General features: G+C 40.5%; 2 protein-coding genes across 2 annotated transcripts; both read right to left on the bottom strand.

Annotated features, from left to right (window-relative positions):
• Window positions 1-504: 504 nt before the first annotated feature.
• Window positions 505-6,948, bottom strand: LOC149725580 (uncharacterized). The gene is made up of 11 exons (XM_089891596.1): window positions 6,787-6,948; window positions 6,304-6,441; window positions 5,819-5,940; window positions 5,368-5,477; window positions 4,888-5,058; window positions 4,242-4,402; window positions 3,850-4,031; window positions 2,295-3,792; window positions 1,975-2,102; window positions 1,251-1,393; window positions 505-806 (listed from the first exon to the last, which is right to left on the bottom strand). Exons 1-11 carry the CDS (start codon window positions 6,833-6,835, stop codon window positions 710-712), a joined length of 2,799 nt encoding a protein of 932 aa, XP_089747722.1. The 5' UTR covers window positions 6,836-6,948; the 3' UTR covers window positions 505-709.
• Window positions 6,949-7,432: 484 nt separating this feature from the next.
• LOC149725579 (uncharacterized) lies at window positions 7,433-14,473 on the bottom strand. The gene is made up of 12 exons (XM_089891597.1): window positions 14,316-14,473; window positions 13,772-13,927; window positions 13,158-13,261; window positions 12,796-12,899; window positions 12,132-12,302; window positions 11,338-11,495; window positions 10,746-10,903; window positions 10,115-10,480; window positions 8,926-9,811; window positions 8,485-8,597; window positions 8,069-8,223; window positions 7,433-7,685 (listed from the first exon to the last, which is right to left on the bottom strand). Exons 1-12 carry the CDS (start codon window positions 14,356-14,358, stop codon window positions 7,607-7,609), a joined length of 2,493 nt encoding a protein of 830 aa, XP_089747723.1. The 5' UTR covers window positions 14,359-14,473; the 3' UTR covers window positions 7,433-7,606.
• Window positions 14,474-15,774: the final 1,301 nt, after the last annotated feature.

Genomic DNA, 15,774 nt, shown 5'->3' with positions numbered 1-15,774 from the left:
TTCTGGCGGAAAGTGTATCATGATATAAACAAGAGCTAAAATAAAGCACAACTTATTTGTGGTTGTTTTTTTCAAAAGCTGCTTATCCATAGCAACGTGCGATATATTCTCATTAATTTTACGTAATGTATATAATTTTGTGGATGAATATTTTAAAATCTTTAGACGCTAATTAAGCGGTGTTGAAAATTGTTTTGCATGTTTAGATATTCACAAAGTTTAAAATACAAGGTGACTGCTACATAACACAAAGGTATATTTGCAGATGTTCAATTTATTAGAATTGTACGATTGTAGCTTGAGGCATCAACTCATCATATATTAGAATCGGTATCAGTCTCAAACTTTGAAACCAACGGTAATGATGTAAGGCTCCTATTGACCACAGAGCGACAATATGGTAGCTTCAACTTTGAACTAAACGGTTTGCGGTTTAAACTGCACATAATTAAAGTTTCTAATCTTTGTCTTAAACTGAACACAATATTGTATCTGTCGAACAACCACGGTATTGAATATTGTTTATTACGTCAAATGCTGATGTCACAACATGTACATAATTCGTTAGAGAAAATATAACAAAGATATCTTTATTTTATTCAAGAAACTCTTCATATAGAGCTTGTTCTTGGAAAAAAAACGTTAGAAACTTCTTTTGACGGAATGTTTCTAGTTTCAAGAAGGGTTTATGAAAGGGTTAGCATCTAGATTAGCAACGGCCGATACACTGTTGTAGGTTGCAGTTGCACGACTCGCTGTCAACGTCCCAATCAGAAGCCAAGCGACAATTGCTTCCGGTTCGGCATCTGTTATCATATTTCAGTGTTAAATAAATGATGTAAGTTATACTGACGTGATGGGGCAACGACAGTCGTTATAACATGGGTGTTCTGTTTCATACACCTCGTGCCCGCTTACAAGTTACCACGTATATGTAACTTATTTATCCTCGCATGACGGGACAACGACAGTCGTTATAACATCGATGTTCTGTTTTATACACATTGTACCGCTTGCTTTTGTTGGTGATTTGTTTTTTTCATTTTATTATTAATGTTCGGCATGGAATTTAAATCGTCCATGAGATCTACTACATTGAAGCAAGTAAAGATAGGTGTTTGGCAAGAGCCCTACTCTAGTGGCAGCCTCGAACCTTGGCCCATAGTACCATGCGCATAATATCAAGACGTCCGAGAATTTAACCAGATCGTAGTAAATATTTGTCTATCTAATCAAAATACTACTCTTACCTCGCTCTTGTCCTCGTGCATGAGACTCCACAATTTCCCCAGTTTGACCATTGGCCATATGTTGGAGGTTGGGATCCTGTTGAACACGAGTTGCAACTTTGGGTTCTGGTATCCACTCCTGGTCGGCAATTTACTGATCCAACCTAGATCAAAATATCAATTTAAACGCATATTATTTATACACCTCATGCTTACTGTCAAATTATAAAGTTATCGTCTTTTCATACACCAGACACACATGATGTATTCATACACCTCATGCTCACTGTCGAGTTATAACATGGATGTCTTCTTATACACCAGACACACATGGTGTATTCATACACCCCATGCTCACTGTCAAGTTATAACATGGGTGTCTTCTTATACACCAGACACACATGGTGTATTCATACACCTCATGCTCACTGTCGAGTTATAACATGGGTGTCTTCTTATACACCAGACACACATGGTGTATTCATACACCTTATGCTCACTGTCGAGTTATAACATAGGTGTCTTCTTATACACCAGACACACATGGTGTATTCATACACCTCATGCTCACTGTCGAGTTATAACATGGGTGTCTTCTTATACACCAGACACACATGGTGTATTCATACACCCCATGCTCACTGTCAAGTTATAACATGGGTGTCTTCTTATACACCAGACACACATGGTGTATTCATACACCTCATGCTCACTGTTGAGTAATAACAAGTGCGTTGTTGTATACCTGTTGTTGAGTAACTGGATTAATGCATGTCCTTGATGAGGTTTGCGTTCCTTGGCAGCTACCAGGCGGTGAGTTACATTGTGAAAAAGACGACCATATTGTCCACGTGTATGTAGATTGGGTAGGGCCTTAAAAAATCCAAATATAAATAAACTTTCCAGGGAAAAACATAGATAAAGGCTCCAATCATACTACTAGTCATAAAAATAGAAATCGTAGAAGGTAGTTAAACGATCCGAGCTGCACATTTTAAGATTCGATAATAGTTTGCAGTTTCTTTTGTAATTTATCGGTTATTTCTTGTGTATTTGACTACTCACATGAATTCCTATTACAAGATCGACTTTCGCTTGCTTGAGTTTGCGGGTATGTGAATGTACAGTAATCGTTGCCGATCCGGGAGTCGGGTCTTCCAAGGTAGAAACATCTTCTGTATCTGGTTTGAGTACCAACACCACATGTACCTGTGCCTGTACAAAGTCCGTACCCGCTGTACACCCCCCAGCTCACCCAGGGTTGACCGTTAGGTGGCTCCTGGCTCAAGCAATCACCTGGACAGGTTCTTCTCTCGCTATCTGAACCTGAGCACCGATTTGAGGTAGTTGGTCTCCCACCAACAGTACAGCTTCGTTGTCTTGTTCTAGTGCAGTCCAATTGGCAACCACCCCAAGACCTCCAGTTACCCCACACCGCAGGGCAAGACGGAGCTCTGCAGTTCCTGTTTTGACTTGCTGACCCACCGCATTGGTTGGAAGGTGCCCCGGTTACACCAGTGCAGGTTCTGAATCGTGTTTGAGTCCCAATCGCGCCACACGATGCCTGGCAGTTTCCATACGCACCCCAAATACCCCAGGTAGCACACGCTGGCAATTGACAACGACGGGAACTAGTTGCACTTCCAATACAGGTTTGCGATGGCCTGTTGAATCTATCTACGCAGGACCTTTGCCTTACTTGTGTTCCGAGCTGTCCACACTGTCCGTCACAAGGGCCGAATGCTCCCCATGCCTGCCAATTTGAACACGAAGGAACGGTACATCTTCTACTGCTTTGTGATGCCCCTGGGCAAGTATTTGAGGGTTGATTGTTGTACCCCCGACATACTCTTCTTCTATATTGCGTTCCAAGTTGTCCGCATGAGCCTTGGCATGCACCAAATCCTCCCCACAGCCCCCAATTCGAACAAGTCGGCGCCGTGCATGGTCTTGAACTCGTAGCCGCACCTTGACATTGGCCAGCAGCGGATTGTCCATTCCTGGTGCAACTTCTGCTTCGGATTTGCTGGCCAGTACTCCCACAAGCACCACTACATACACCATAGGCTCCCCACACGCCCCATGAGGCGTAGAAGCCACCGCCGTTACTACCACGACCAGAACTCCTTGGATGGTAGCAAGCATGAAGGTTACAGCAGTTCGTAAGTTTTGATGTAAGATCAGGGAGTCCCGTGATTGGAAAATAGAAGTAAGGGCAGAATCCAAAGGCAGTGTAACCGAAAAGACTGAAGTTTCCAATGGTTGATATCAGCGCATAATTATTGGTGCAACACCCAACAGTTGGACAAGTAAGTAAGGTGTTAAAGATGGCATCTGTTCCTGTTGTTGTGGATTTGCATGGAAGACGATCGAACATGCTGGGGGTTGTCGGGTTAATGAAATTACCCCCACCAATGCCTCCAATTCCACCAATTCCACCAATGCCTCCAATTCCACCTATGCCTCCAATTCCACCAATGCCGCCAATTCCACCAATTCCACCTATGCCGCCAATTCCGCCAATTCCGCCAATTCCTCCTATTCCGCCAATTCCACCATTATTCTGCGTGGAAGCAAATAGTTTAGTTTACAAATACAATAAGACAGTATATAGGCTTACCGCTTCGCACGTAAGTGGGTTTTGAGGCCTCTCAAGTTCTGGATAATATTCCTGGGAAGCAAATCCAGCGCCCGTGGGAAACGAAGGAAGTAATCCTAATGTTTGGTCGGAGGGATAAGCACAGAAACTGTTGGAATCAGAGTAGCAACAACCCATCAGCTGACATTCTTTCTTTGTGATTCCTATTAGAGTAATATACTTAAAAAGCTTTGAAAAAAATATGCAGTCGAAGGGCAGTTACAGTTGTGTAGGTATGTCATACATACGAGTGTTACCACTTTAACCTCGCATAACGAACACATGTGTTCTGTTTCATACACCTTGTGCTAGGTTCTAAGTTACCACGTATGTTTCTTTGTGTCGTTATCCACACGGGTCTTCTAATACCATACCTTGCCATCCGCATTGTTTGGCTAACAAACTAACTGCATTTGTGAGGGCACACAGCGCTATTTGTTGGTAGTTGAGCACGTTGTTGAACGCAGAATCGTAAATTTTAATTACCGCCTCCTGGAAGAAGGGATTCCACGGTGTAATCAACCGCGCGATGTCACTGTTGAGCAAATTAACAACCTATTTTACTTATTTCGAACTTTGGTTTGTGCATACCGCTCTAAAGTGGCAAAAATGAACCGAAATTGAATATGTTCCTAATGTATGTAAACCGAATAAAAACAAAAATTAATAGTAGCAGAAAGCGAAAATAAGAAAGATCTCCATAACTTAAAATAGAGTAACTTTTAAAGTCAAGTATACATCGTATGTTCTATTTGCTGCTGTCTATTTACAACCAACTGTGCTTTTTGGGCCATTTTATAATTTAAAAAATGAAATTTAGTAAATGAAAAATGAGTAACATAAATTAATGTTATCAACGAATAACGAAGCAACGAGAGTCGTCATAGCACGATTGTTCTGTTTTAAACACCTCGTGCCCGCTGGCTATACTGTTTAATGTAACTTTGTAAGAAATTAATTTTGATATTTTTTATATTTAATATATGGCTAAAATTTTTTGATGGGCTGTTGTTGACTTACACGTATCTGGATGATGTAGGCCCGTAGAAACACACGGGAGCATTCGACATATACCCGGCGCCGAATATGGCTTTGTGGACGTAAAGGTCTTTATCGAAGCAGCATCTAGGGTCCTCGTAACAAATAAGAGGGTTCGTTTCAGCAAGGGGGTTCGTGGGGTTGCACCTTGCTCTGTATGAAAGAGGATTGACTTAATATGCGAGCTGTTGATGATACTGATGATGAACAAGTGAAACATCTCCATCAGTCACTTACATCATCAGTGTAAAATGAGAGCTGAACTGGCAGTGTTTATAAAGTTGTACACAAGTGTGGACTATCCAGCTCTCTTTACACTGATGATGAACCAAGTGAAACATCTGCATGTGTCTCTTACATCATCAGTGTAAAATGAGAACTGAACTGGCAGTGTTTATAAAGTTGTACACAAGTGTGGACTACCCTGGTATACAAGTGCCGACTACGCTCGTGTTTTTTTACCTTTGGCAGATAGGAACGTTTACTGGACACACAGGGAAGTTAAGAGTCAATCCAAGAAGACTGTTCGTTCCGAATCCGAGGGCTCGTTGTTCGATCTCAGAGCTGGCCGTCTGCGCAAAATAATCAGGTTTGAATGAATCGTTAAAGGACTTTGTTGTAATGGCGTAGCACTGACGGTTGTTACGGGTGTTTTCTTTTATATACCTCGTGTTCGTTCACAAGTTACCACAAATGAAATTTTGTGATCATTATCATAGACCTTTGTTATGTCTAGATGAGAATTAGACGGAATTAATAATTTCATTAAAGGTTCATTATGGGAAAATTAAAAATAAGTTTCTAGTTAAAGATAACATACGCTCACAATTGTGACAAATACGATTGTCAAATCTATAACTTCTCAGCTACTGCGCGGACGAAAATATGATATGAATTATGTTTAATGTCTCACCCTATCGTCCAATCTCGCTCCGACTGTCGACGCCACTCGTTTGACCGGTTCAACATCGTCTGGCGGTGTTACGGTCGGCAATGCTTGTAATACTTCTACGGCTTGTATGGCAGCGATAAGCGCTGTAAAAGTTCATTGTAAGTTTACTGCAGTAGCTTACGAAGTTTGATAAATGAAGTCCTGGTTAACATATTAATGCCCGCGCACGAATTCTTCGTACGAAATTTTGTGGACTAATTTGTTTCAAGGAAGCCAAAATAGTGTGTTAAATTTGATAGAGTAGGTAACACGGTATAGTAGGTTGGGCTGAAATGGGACAGGTGCCCCCACAGCTCTAAACTATCGTATTTTAAAGGGGTAATTTTAAAATAAACAATAGGAAATATTTGATTTGATATGTTGTAACAATATTAATTTTACCCCACCGTATTATGCTTAACAAATTCAGCCGAAACCATTTTTCGGCTTTATGACAAAACACTTACTGATATTTAAGAAACAGTTCGGCGGTCTGCTGCCTTCAAAGCAGCAACCGGCTTGTCTGCATTCAGCTTGAGCGAGGTTACCGCCACTAGAACATGCCTGACGTTGATCTGTGTTCGAACAATCTCCATTCGTTCGATCTGAAATGTTTTAAAATTTTTAATTATTTTTCTCGTGCTAAAGAGTAACATGGGTGTCTTTTTATACAGTAAACAAACATGGTGTATTTATACACCTCATGCTCACTGTCGAGTTATAACATGGGTGTCTTCTTATACACCAGACACACATGGTGTATCCATACACCTCATGCTCACTGTCGAGTTATAACATAGGTGTCTTCTTATACACCAGACGTACATGGTGTATTCATACACCTCATGCTCACTGTTTAGTTATAACATGGGTGTCTTCTTATACACCAGACACACTTTACAAAATATACGTATTGTAAAATCTATTAATCAACATACATAACAACTTACCAATAATTGCAATCAAGGCCACAACACAGAAAGCCCCAAATATCCTCATATTTTCATCTACTCGTTACACTCGTTATAGATTGAGCAAGTTGCAGTAAAACGTAAAGACAATCTTTCGCGGTCGTACTTGCCAGTGACCGTGCCGCCGTTTTATCACCACTTTCCTTTTTCCTGCTCGTATCCTCGGGCCCGCAGGTGCTTGGTGCTCATATCTCGGCGGGGCTTGGTTCGTGACGTCAAAATGCGCCGTTTCGCCGAAAGCGAACTAAATCTTCAGATAAACATTTTCCGGGATTATGCCGCGTGTAAAGGTAACGGCATTTTTAGAGTTTTCTCACGTACGTAAAATTTTAAGTCTTGCCAAACCCACTAAGCCCCCTTTTAAAGTTTTAAACACTAATGATGTCAAATGTTTTCCGTGTATCTAATCTAAATTAAGAATATTAAGTTTTTTTTATCAATGGATGACACTGGTCAGGCTCAAAAACACAAAATCTACGCCTTGCCCAACCTATTATTTTACAAACACGCGTATGATACCCACTATTTTCGAGGTATTTGCTATACTTAATTATGAATATCAAGGTTACAATTATCGAGTATAGACTTATTATACTATAGCAGATGTTTCACCAAGTCTACTCAGTCCTAACAAAGCATGTTTATTTCATGTATTATTCTGGCAAATCAATAAACAAGCAAAAACAAATAAATAATATCGTTACAAAGGCTGTCATAATTTTGCTCAAAGGCACACAATGTGCAACTGGAGATAAAAACAACTTTCGTAAAAGTTCGGGAAGTTTCGGAAAAGTTCGGATCAGCATGCATTTACAGGGCAAATACCGACGTCGACTTCTCTGTTCTCGCCGGTGCATTCTAATGCTTGCACTTTACATCTGTAGTTAAACATCATGAAAATTAATTGAATATTCCTAATGAACAAGAGTTCCAAACTTCAATTTGAATCCATATCCTATAGTTAAGCGCAGAACTAGTAATTACAATGATGTACCATGCTTTAGTTTAACTTTAATTTGAATAATATTGAGTTTGACTGAACTACTTTCAAAGTGTTGAGTAATGCCAGTCGTTATAACACAGGTGTTTAGTTTCATACACCTTGTACCCGCTTACAAGTTACCACGTATATAACATTGTGGGTGATTTTTTTGTATGGCCGACCATTTAGACAATCAAATAGTGGCCACTGTGTTGAAGCAATTGTTTTAAAGAGCTACACACATCGGTAGCGTCATCGAGACTTAAACCCTTAACCTACCTAATCCGGACACGTGAGCCTTTGTTTCCGCTTGGTGGCGAGCAAGAAAAAGGACACGAGCTCCACTGAGACCAATCAGACCACGTGATCATGCACTTCTTGACCTCACAAACACGTGACGACGCGTCACTTCCCACGCACTTGTCTGATGAAACCTGCAGGTTTGGACAATTTTAATTCTCGTTTAACATATAACACGTTTAGAACGATACAGAAATATATAGGCATGGGAAAAAACTACACGCATGGAAAAATGTATAGTTATGTGGGGTAAGATATATCACATATTATTTCAATTTCCTGATCGTGTTGTAAACAATTAACAACGGCCTATGGGAGTCGTAGGAATACGGTTTTTTCTTTGAATGTTTTTTGATAATATTATTATTTAACGAACAGAAGAACAATTGGCAAACCTGGGAACCTAATAAATCGTAGCAGCGTTTCGTTTTGGTTTGAATTCCTCTTCCACACGTATTGGAGCATTGACTGTACGGAGTGAACGGTCCCCACGTGTAAACGTTCCTACCTGTGTGAAAATATAAATATTTTGTAATTTGTATCGAACGAATGAATGAATATATTTTAGTTTATACCTGTCGTGGCCGAAACACGACAGTCGTTACATAGGCGTTTTGCTTTATACACCTCGTGCCTACGTACGTGTTAATTACCACGTATATCGAACGTTTATACCAATACGGCTAAGAACTACAGGGTTGCAACAACTGGCATTGATATTCGCGCTCAAGGGCACACACGACAACAATGGTAGCACCGCCGAGCCTCGAACCCAACAACCTCTGTGCTGGAAACAGGTGCTTCAACCACTACTGAAACTACGTAACAATTCTTACATGTGACGTTGCAACTGCCTCTTTGGCTCTGTAGCACTAGTGAAGATCCGTAAACGAACCCACAAAACGAATGATGCATCACCCACTTAGACGTACCAAGGTAGTAACAACCTCTTCTTCGTATTCGACTCCCAACACCACAGGTGACTGTGCAGCTTTCCCATTGACCCCACCCACCCCATGCCACCCAAGGGGAGGGTCTTGGTCTTGTGCATGAACCAATATAACATTGTTCAGACTGACTTGGAATCTGAGTTCCGCAATTCGTTCCACAGTATTTGCTTCGAGATCGCACGCAATCAGCCCCGCAAGCGCTCCATGGGCCCCAAACGCCCCAAGCGTCACACTGCGGCCCGTTGCATGATCTGAACTCGATACTTTCACCAATGCATGTAAGAGATTGATTGTGTGTACCTGTCGGCGTTAAACAAGCCCTTTGTCGACTCGTGACACCAAGTTTGTTACACGAAGCATTGCATGCCCCGTACTGACCCCATGAGCCCCAATTAGCACAAGGCAATTCTCCACATGATATCATATCAAACTCGGGTCCAACGCAGCGGTCGGGATTTAATGTTTGATTTGAAGGTATGTCGACGCACGCCCGACGTCGAGACCGTAACGCTCCACCGCACGTTTCTGCACATGGCTGCCACGCTGACCAAGTTGCCCAAGACGCCCCACATTGACCCACGGTGCACGCTTGGTACTGCGTGTTCACTCCGCGGCAGAGATCAGTTGAAACTAACAGCATCCCTGACGTCGAAATACAACTCCGCCGGGATTGGCGCCTTCCAGTCCCGCAGGTAACGTCGCAAGCTCCCCATGTGCTCCACGTTGACCACGAATGCTGTACCGTTGTTTCAGCTGTCGGATACAGCGAAGTCTGAAAACATATTTAAATGGTTAGCGTTATGAGCAATTCTTTAAAACGTCATCAAATTTTAAAATGTATTGCAGGGGGGAGGCGAAGGTTCAATGCCCCGTGGTGCTAGTTAATGACGAGTCTCTGCCATACGCACCTAAAACAAGCTATGTAGTCCACTAAGCTACATACTTGGTAAGGGAGCGCAAGGTGAGTATAACAGAACACTCGTGTTGTAACGAATGACATTACCCCACCACGTGAGGATAAATGAGTTACATTCATAAAGCACATGAACCAACGGCCAATGGTGACAATACTCACCGCTTTTAGATGGAAGCAAGCGTGGCGGACGCAGCATCCTTCAGCCGAACTGCTCAAGTCGGGAAAGCCAGGCACCGGGAAGAAGTAAAACGGACAATAAATTGCTGAGAGCGCTTCTAAAGTTGAACTCCCTGGGTTGGAGTGAGCTGTAAGAAGTTCTAACGGGTCCACGTTGACAAGAGGGGGTGGCTGGACTTGTCCTGGTTGTGTTTGTCCTTGAAGGCCTATTGCTCCTGGTAAAAGTGCTAAGGCGTCTTTACAGCAAGCAACATCCGGGCAGGAGTATAAGGAACGCGAGTTACTTGTGGAGTTGTTGTCTTGGAGACATGGGAGACGATGAAAGAGTTTCGGAATGAAAGTTGTCGTCTGCGAAGTGATTGATGTTTTTTTTTAGTTTATGTACTAAATATAGTTTTGATAGCTTGACTGCGTGAAGGGGTTACTACATATAACTTGCAATGACCAAACCAACCAAAATTCATGTCTGCTTATCCACACACTGCAATAGCTTCAGCAACTCGACTGCTGCAATGGAATTTAACAACCATGAATTAGTTACTCAGACATTTACCACCAAACAAATGCTAATATAGCACAAGGTAACTAACTACAAATATTCAACAAGACTTACAGGAGAACACCTCGTTTCAGTGACATCATTCGTAATGAATTGCGGGAATCGCTCAACAGTTAAGAATTGTCGCATTAACTGTAGACTTGGGTAAATACAACGATAGGTTTTGGTAGAATAACAACATCCAACTAGTTGGCATTCCGTTTCCGATATTCCTACGAAGAAAACGGTTACATAGATTTAACACATTCTCTCAGTATATTGTAGCGTATATACCGGCGAATGTCTTTGGAAAATTAACAAACATTGCTCTAAAATTAAGTGGGCCAATGTTATCAGTTTAATCTCCCTAAAGAAAACACGCATTTTAAGAATTTTTACACGACCTGATCTTAAATGAATAAATGACTCGTATTTATTCTTGCATGACGTAGAAACGGTATAGTTGTTATAACATGGCGGGTATTACGTTTTATACACCCCTTCTCCGCTTACGATTCACCACGTATGAAACTTGTAGGAGATAGCTGAAAACTATTAGAAGTTTTTTTCTAAAGGTGTTCCTAATTTTCTATTCTAACGTGACAGAGGTCCTAAGATAATAACCAGAGTTTGCACCATTAGTCTATTACAGACAAAGATTCCTTACCGATCCAACCACACATGGGAGATCGTTGGAACGGAGTGTCCATCATATTAGCAAACGTACAAAGATCTGTTTGTTCGGTTCCTTTGATTGTCTTAAACACTTGAACGATCGATGATTGGTAGAACGGATTCCATGGCGTAGCAAGTTGAGCAATCTGCCTGTAACAATAAAATCCGACTTGAGGCTCACTGTGGTGGCTGCGATTTAGTGTGTGTCTCGTAACTGGAGGCTCCTAGGTTCAAGGTTTACTGCCGTGGCTACGTGTGTGTCGTAACTTGAGGTTCCTGGAGACCTGGAGACCTGGAGACCCCCAGGTTCAAGGCTCACTGTGGTGCCTGCGATTCAGTGTGTGTCTCGTAACTGGAGGCTCCCAGGTTCAAGGTTCAATGTGGTGCCTGCGATTTAGTGTGTGCCTCGTAACTGGAGGCTCCCAGGTTCAAGGCTCACTGTGGTGGCTACGATTCAGTGTATGCCTCGTAACTGGAGGCTCCCAGGTTCAAGGCTCACTGTGGTGGCTACGATTCAGTGTATGCCTCGTAATTGGAGGCTCCCAGGTTCAAGGCTCACTGTGGTGGCTACGATTTAGAGTGTGCCTTGTAACTGGAGGCTCCCAGGTTCAAGGCTCACTGTGGTGGCTACGATTCAGTGTGTGCCTCGTAACTGGAGGCTTCCAGGTTCAAGGCTCACTGTGATAGCTACCATCGAATGTGTGCCTCGTAACTGGAAAGTTTCAGTAAACATAAACTTATTTAAAAACATATAAACGGCTGTTCGATAGCGAGCATACGACTCACAGATATTTTTGAGAAATGGGGCCATTGTAGCACACAGGGGATCCTCCCATAAACCCCTCCCCATACAGGACTCTATACACGAACAACTTTTCGTCGAAACAACAAGTCGGGTCGCTGAGACAAACGATTGGATTTTCCTGCGATTGTGGGTTGTTTGGTTGACAAGGGCTTCTGTAAAACAATTGTGACGTCACAGGTTGTTACGTAATTAGTCAGAAAAGTGTTACATTATCATTTAAAATTGTTACAACTAAAAGTAGAAAGTAAGAATGTGAGATATTTTTGCGTCATGGACAAGAAATCTCTGTTACGTCAGAAGGCATTCTAAAATTCTAGTATACTAGGGTGGGGGAAGATAGGACTCCTTTTCATTCTATTTTCTCGTTACATTTGGTAATAAACGAAGAACATTTAAAGAATTATAAAACCGTATGCTCATGGCTCCGAAAGATGGTTGTTAATTGTTTAAAACACGATCAGGATATTTGGATATTATGTGCTAAAGGTGTCCCATCTTCCCCCATTCTACTATATTATCTAAAATCAAGCTAAACTTAAACTGTAGACTTTCATAAAAGCAGATTTCACAATGTTACGTTTAGATGAGAAAATTCTTTGACGTTATCGTTTAAATGACGTCATAACGTTCATAGCGTCACAGTACCTCTGACAAAGCGGGATATTCACAGCGCAAGTTGGCATTTCAGTTTCGAAGGCGTTTGATTGGTCGATTACGAGGAGGCGTTCGTCTGTGTCTTCTCGTATTGGCTGAAAGGATAATGACGTCACGTGGTTGTTTTTTCGGTATTAACCAATGAAAAGCTCTCATCAGAGGTGAAAGGTTATGGTTGTAAACTTAAAGGTTATAGTTAAATAGACAAATTATAAGTCTCCAAGATAAGTCTCCCAAATTGTTTTGTTTTTCATCGAAAAAAGATCGCGGTTATAAGTTTTATAAAAGTGTATATGACAAAGTTTGGAAGTCGTGTTTTGTGACGCCATATTGCCGTTTGTGACGTCACTTACCCGAAGTTGATTGATTGAAGTCAGAAAGTTTGAGTTGTTTGATTCATTTGGTTTTTCAACTTTCGTTATTTTGTTTCGCGCTGTTTCTATCTCCTGAAGTGTTACTGTAATGTAAAATTCGAGAACTGAAACCAATAAAATGTAAAATTAGATCGTAAAAAATGCTATATTTAACTGCCACGAGTTTTACCCGATAATTTGTTGTATACAATCTTTGCGGTAAGATGGTTCAACCGCAATTAATAACGGTCTATGGGTCGCGCGAATATGGTTTTATAAATCTTCAACTATTCTTTGTTTACTACAAAATGCGACAGTAATAAATCGACTTTCGTTTTGATATCGCTAAGTCGTGTGATTTTGTTGATAATTGGATTCATTATTTAAATAGGGTTTTATTTTATGTAAACATCTTCATTAAGTCACATTTATAGTTTTTCTTTAAAAACCAAAAAAAATGAATTAATTAAAACAATAAAATTAATAGAATGCAGTATATACAAATTTAACACAATTTTATGTGAAATGCCTAAAAAACATTTAAAATATTATTAAATAAAAACAATATAAACTAAATACTGCTGTTAAATAAATTAAGAATTGAATATTTTCACCTCTTCCAGTGTAGCAGTTCGGTTGTTTGTCTTTGTTGAAACAACAGTGGTTATATTGTGAACAAACAGTACGGTTTGTGACGTCATTACCACCGCAGGACACCCTGCGTTGGCTGGCACTAACCTGACACCGGGTCGAGGGGTCGCTTAAAACTTCTGAAAATTTAAACTTAATTTAAGTCTCGGGTGAAATTGGTACATACAAACAAAAAGGAGGAAAATTACAAAATAATTGTTGTAATTTTGACATAAAAACAGATGTAAATAGGCTTTGTTAGAATAAACATGCAAAATAATCTTTAAAAAAGTGAAAGTAGTAAAAATTATTAACAATTCTAAACTGTTGGTTTTGTGTCGTCGACTCTCATAATAAATATCCCAATAAAAAAATACTTGGATTTTTCCACAGCAAACAAAATATTTGAATTTTTTCTTAAAACAATATAAATGTCTCTATTTTACGACGAAAATATATAAAATTGTTTTCAAAGTATTAAAACCTAAACACTCATATAGATAAAAATCAATACTATGACGATTATACCTGATATCACCATGGCGAACGCTGCAACAGTCACGAAATTCATTATGACGTCATAAATATCCGGCAAAGTTACCGCGAATACCTGTCACACAGTGAAACGTTTCTGGAAAATAAAATACAATACTTTGTTTTTTTTCATTTATATCTCAAACCCGAAAGTGTATTGTCGTGTTTTGAAAAGTTCTGAGCCGATTAGTCAATAAAAACGGGAGATTATGACGTAACAATGTGTCATCGCTGCTGCTGTTGCAAAACTTTCAAGTGGTATATATTAGAATGTCGCTTTGTGATGTCACAAACACGTGTGTGACGTCATTAATTCTTTGAAATCTGTGACGTCAATAATCCTTCAAATGTTCGGTTGTTTAGGATTTCTACGAAAACTTGGAAATAAATCGACAGTGAGCATGAGGTGTAGGAATCCACATGAAGTAAAAATATGTCTGCTGGTGTACAAGAAGATACCCATGTTATAACTACGTATGTATAAAATGGAAACTTTGTAACACCATCATTGTAAATTAGGTTAGTATCCACCAAGGTATATTACCACCACACCTAGCACTCAACACAGCAGGTTATTACTAGTAAGTTATAAATGGCCAATTAGCGGCGAAATAGATCAGGTATTAAGATTTACGACTGGCGGACGAGAGGAGCTCGTAACGCCTCAGGTCGCATCGCACGTCGCGGTACCGATTGTCACGTGACAGCAGGGTCTTCCGCCGCTATTGTGACGTAATAATATCTTCCGGGTCGGAAAGTTAGTTGTTATGTGTAAACGTGCGCGAATATACCGCGAGTTCTTTAATCTATAAATCAGTACGCCAGTGATTGCTTTGAAGATACAGTACCCCTGTATACCTATATGGAAGAAATGCGTTCTCGTGTAAAATCAATTTGCATTTAGGTTTGTTGGGCGCAGGTTTTAAACGCTTGTAAAACCACGTATGTAAAACCGCCAATTTGCTGCGGGCAAGTAATGCAATGTGATAATCCTGAACAATTAACATAGGTGTATAAATACACCCATGGTGTATCGTGTATAAGAAGACACCCATGTTATAACTCGACAGTGAGCACGAGGTGTATGAATACACGATGTGTGTCTGGTGTTTAAGAAGACACTCATGTTATAACTCGACAGTGAGCATGAGGTGTATGAATACACCATGTGTGTCTGGTGTATAAGAAGACACCCATGTTATAACTCGACAGTGAGCATGAAGTGTATGAATACACTATGTGTGTCTGGTGTATAAGAAGACAACCATGTTATAACTCAACAGTGAGCATGAGGTATTTGAATACACCATGTGTGTCTGATGTATAAGAAGACACCCATGTTATAACTTGACAGTGAGCATGAGGTGTATAAATACACCCATGGTGTATCGTGTATAAGAAGACACCCATGTTATAACTCGACAGTGAGCACGAGGTGTATGAATACACGATG

Source organism: Ciona robusta, chromosome 13 (genome assembly GCF_009617815.1).
Source record: "Ciona robusta chromosome 13, ASM961781v2".
In the NCBI taxonomy this organism is placed as follows: domain Eukaryota; kingdom Metazoa; phylum Chordata; class Ascidiacea; order Phlebobranchia; family Cionidae; genus Ciona; species Ciona robusta.
The sequence above is the reverse complement of the archived record's forward strand: the minus strand, read 5'-3'. Positions and strand labels throughout refer to the sequence as shown.

What these genes read in the sequence shown, in the direction of transcription:
- LOC149725580 (XM_089891596.1), bottom strand. Translation starts at nt 6,835, where the DNA reads ATGAGGATATTTGGGGCTTTCTGTGTTGTGGCCTTGATTGCAATTATT. An exon ending in GAACTGTTTCTTAAATATCA is followed by an intron (nt 5,941 to 6,303) that starts GTAAGTGTTTTG and finishes GAACTTTTACAG; the next exon opens with CGCTTATCGCTGCCATACAA. An exon ending in GAGCGAGATTGGACGATAGG is followed by an intron (nt 5,478 to 5,818) that starts GTGAGACATTAA and finishes TATTTTGCGCAG; the next exon opens with ACGGCCAGCTCTGAGATCGA.
- LOC149725579 (XM_089891597.1), bottom strand. Translation starts at nt 14,358, where the DNA reads ATGAATTTCGTGACTGTTGCAGCGTTCGCCATGGTGATATCAG. An exon ending in CTTCAATCAATCAACTTCGG is followed by an intron (nt 12,900 to 13,157) that starts GTAAGTGACGTC and finishes TTATCCTTTCAG; the next exon opens with CCAATACGAGAAGACACAGA. An exon ending in CTGAAACGAGGTGTTCTCCT is followed by an intron (nt 10,481 to 10,745) that starts GTAAGTCTTGTT and finishes ATCACTTCGCAG; the next exon opens with ACGACAACTTTCATTCCGAA.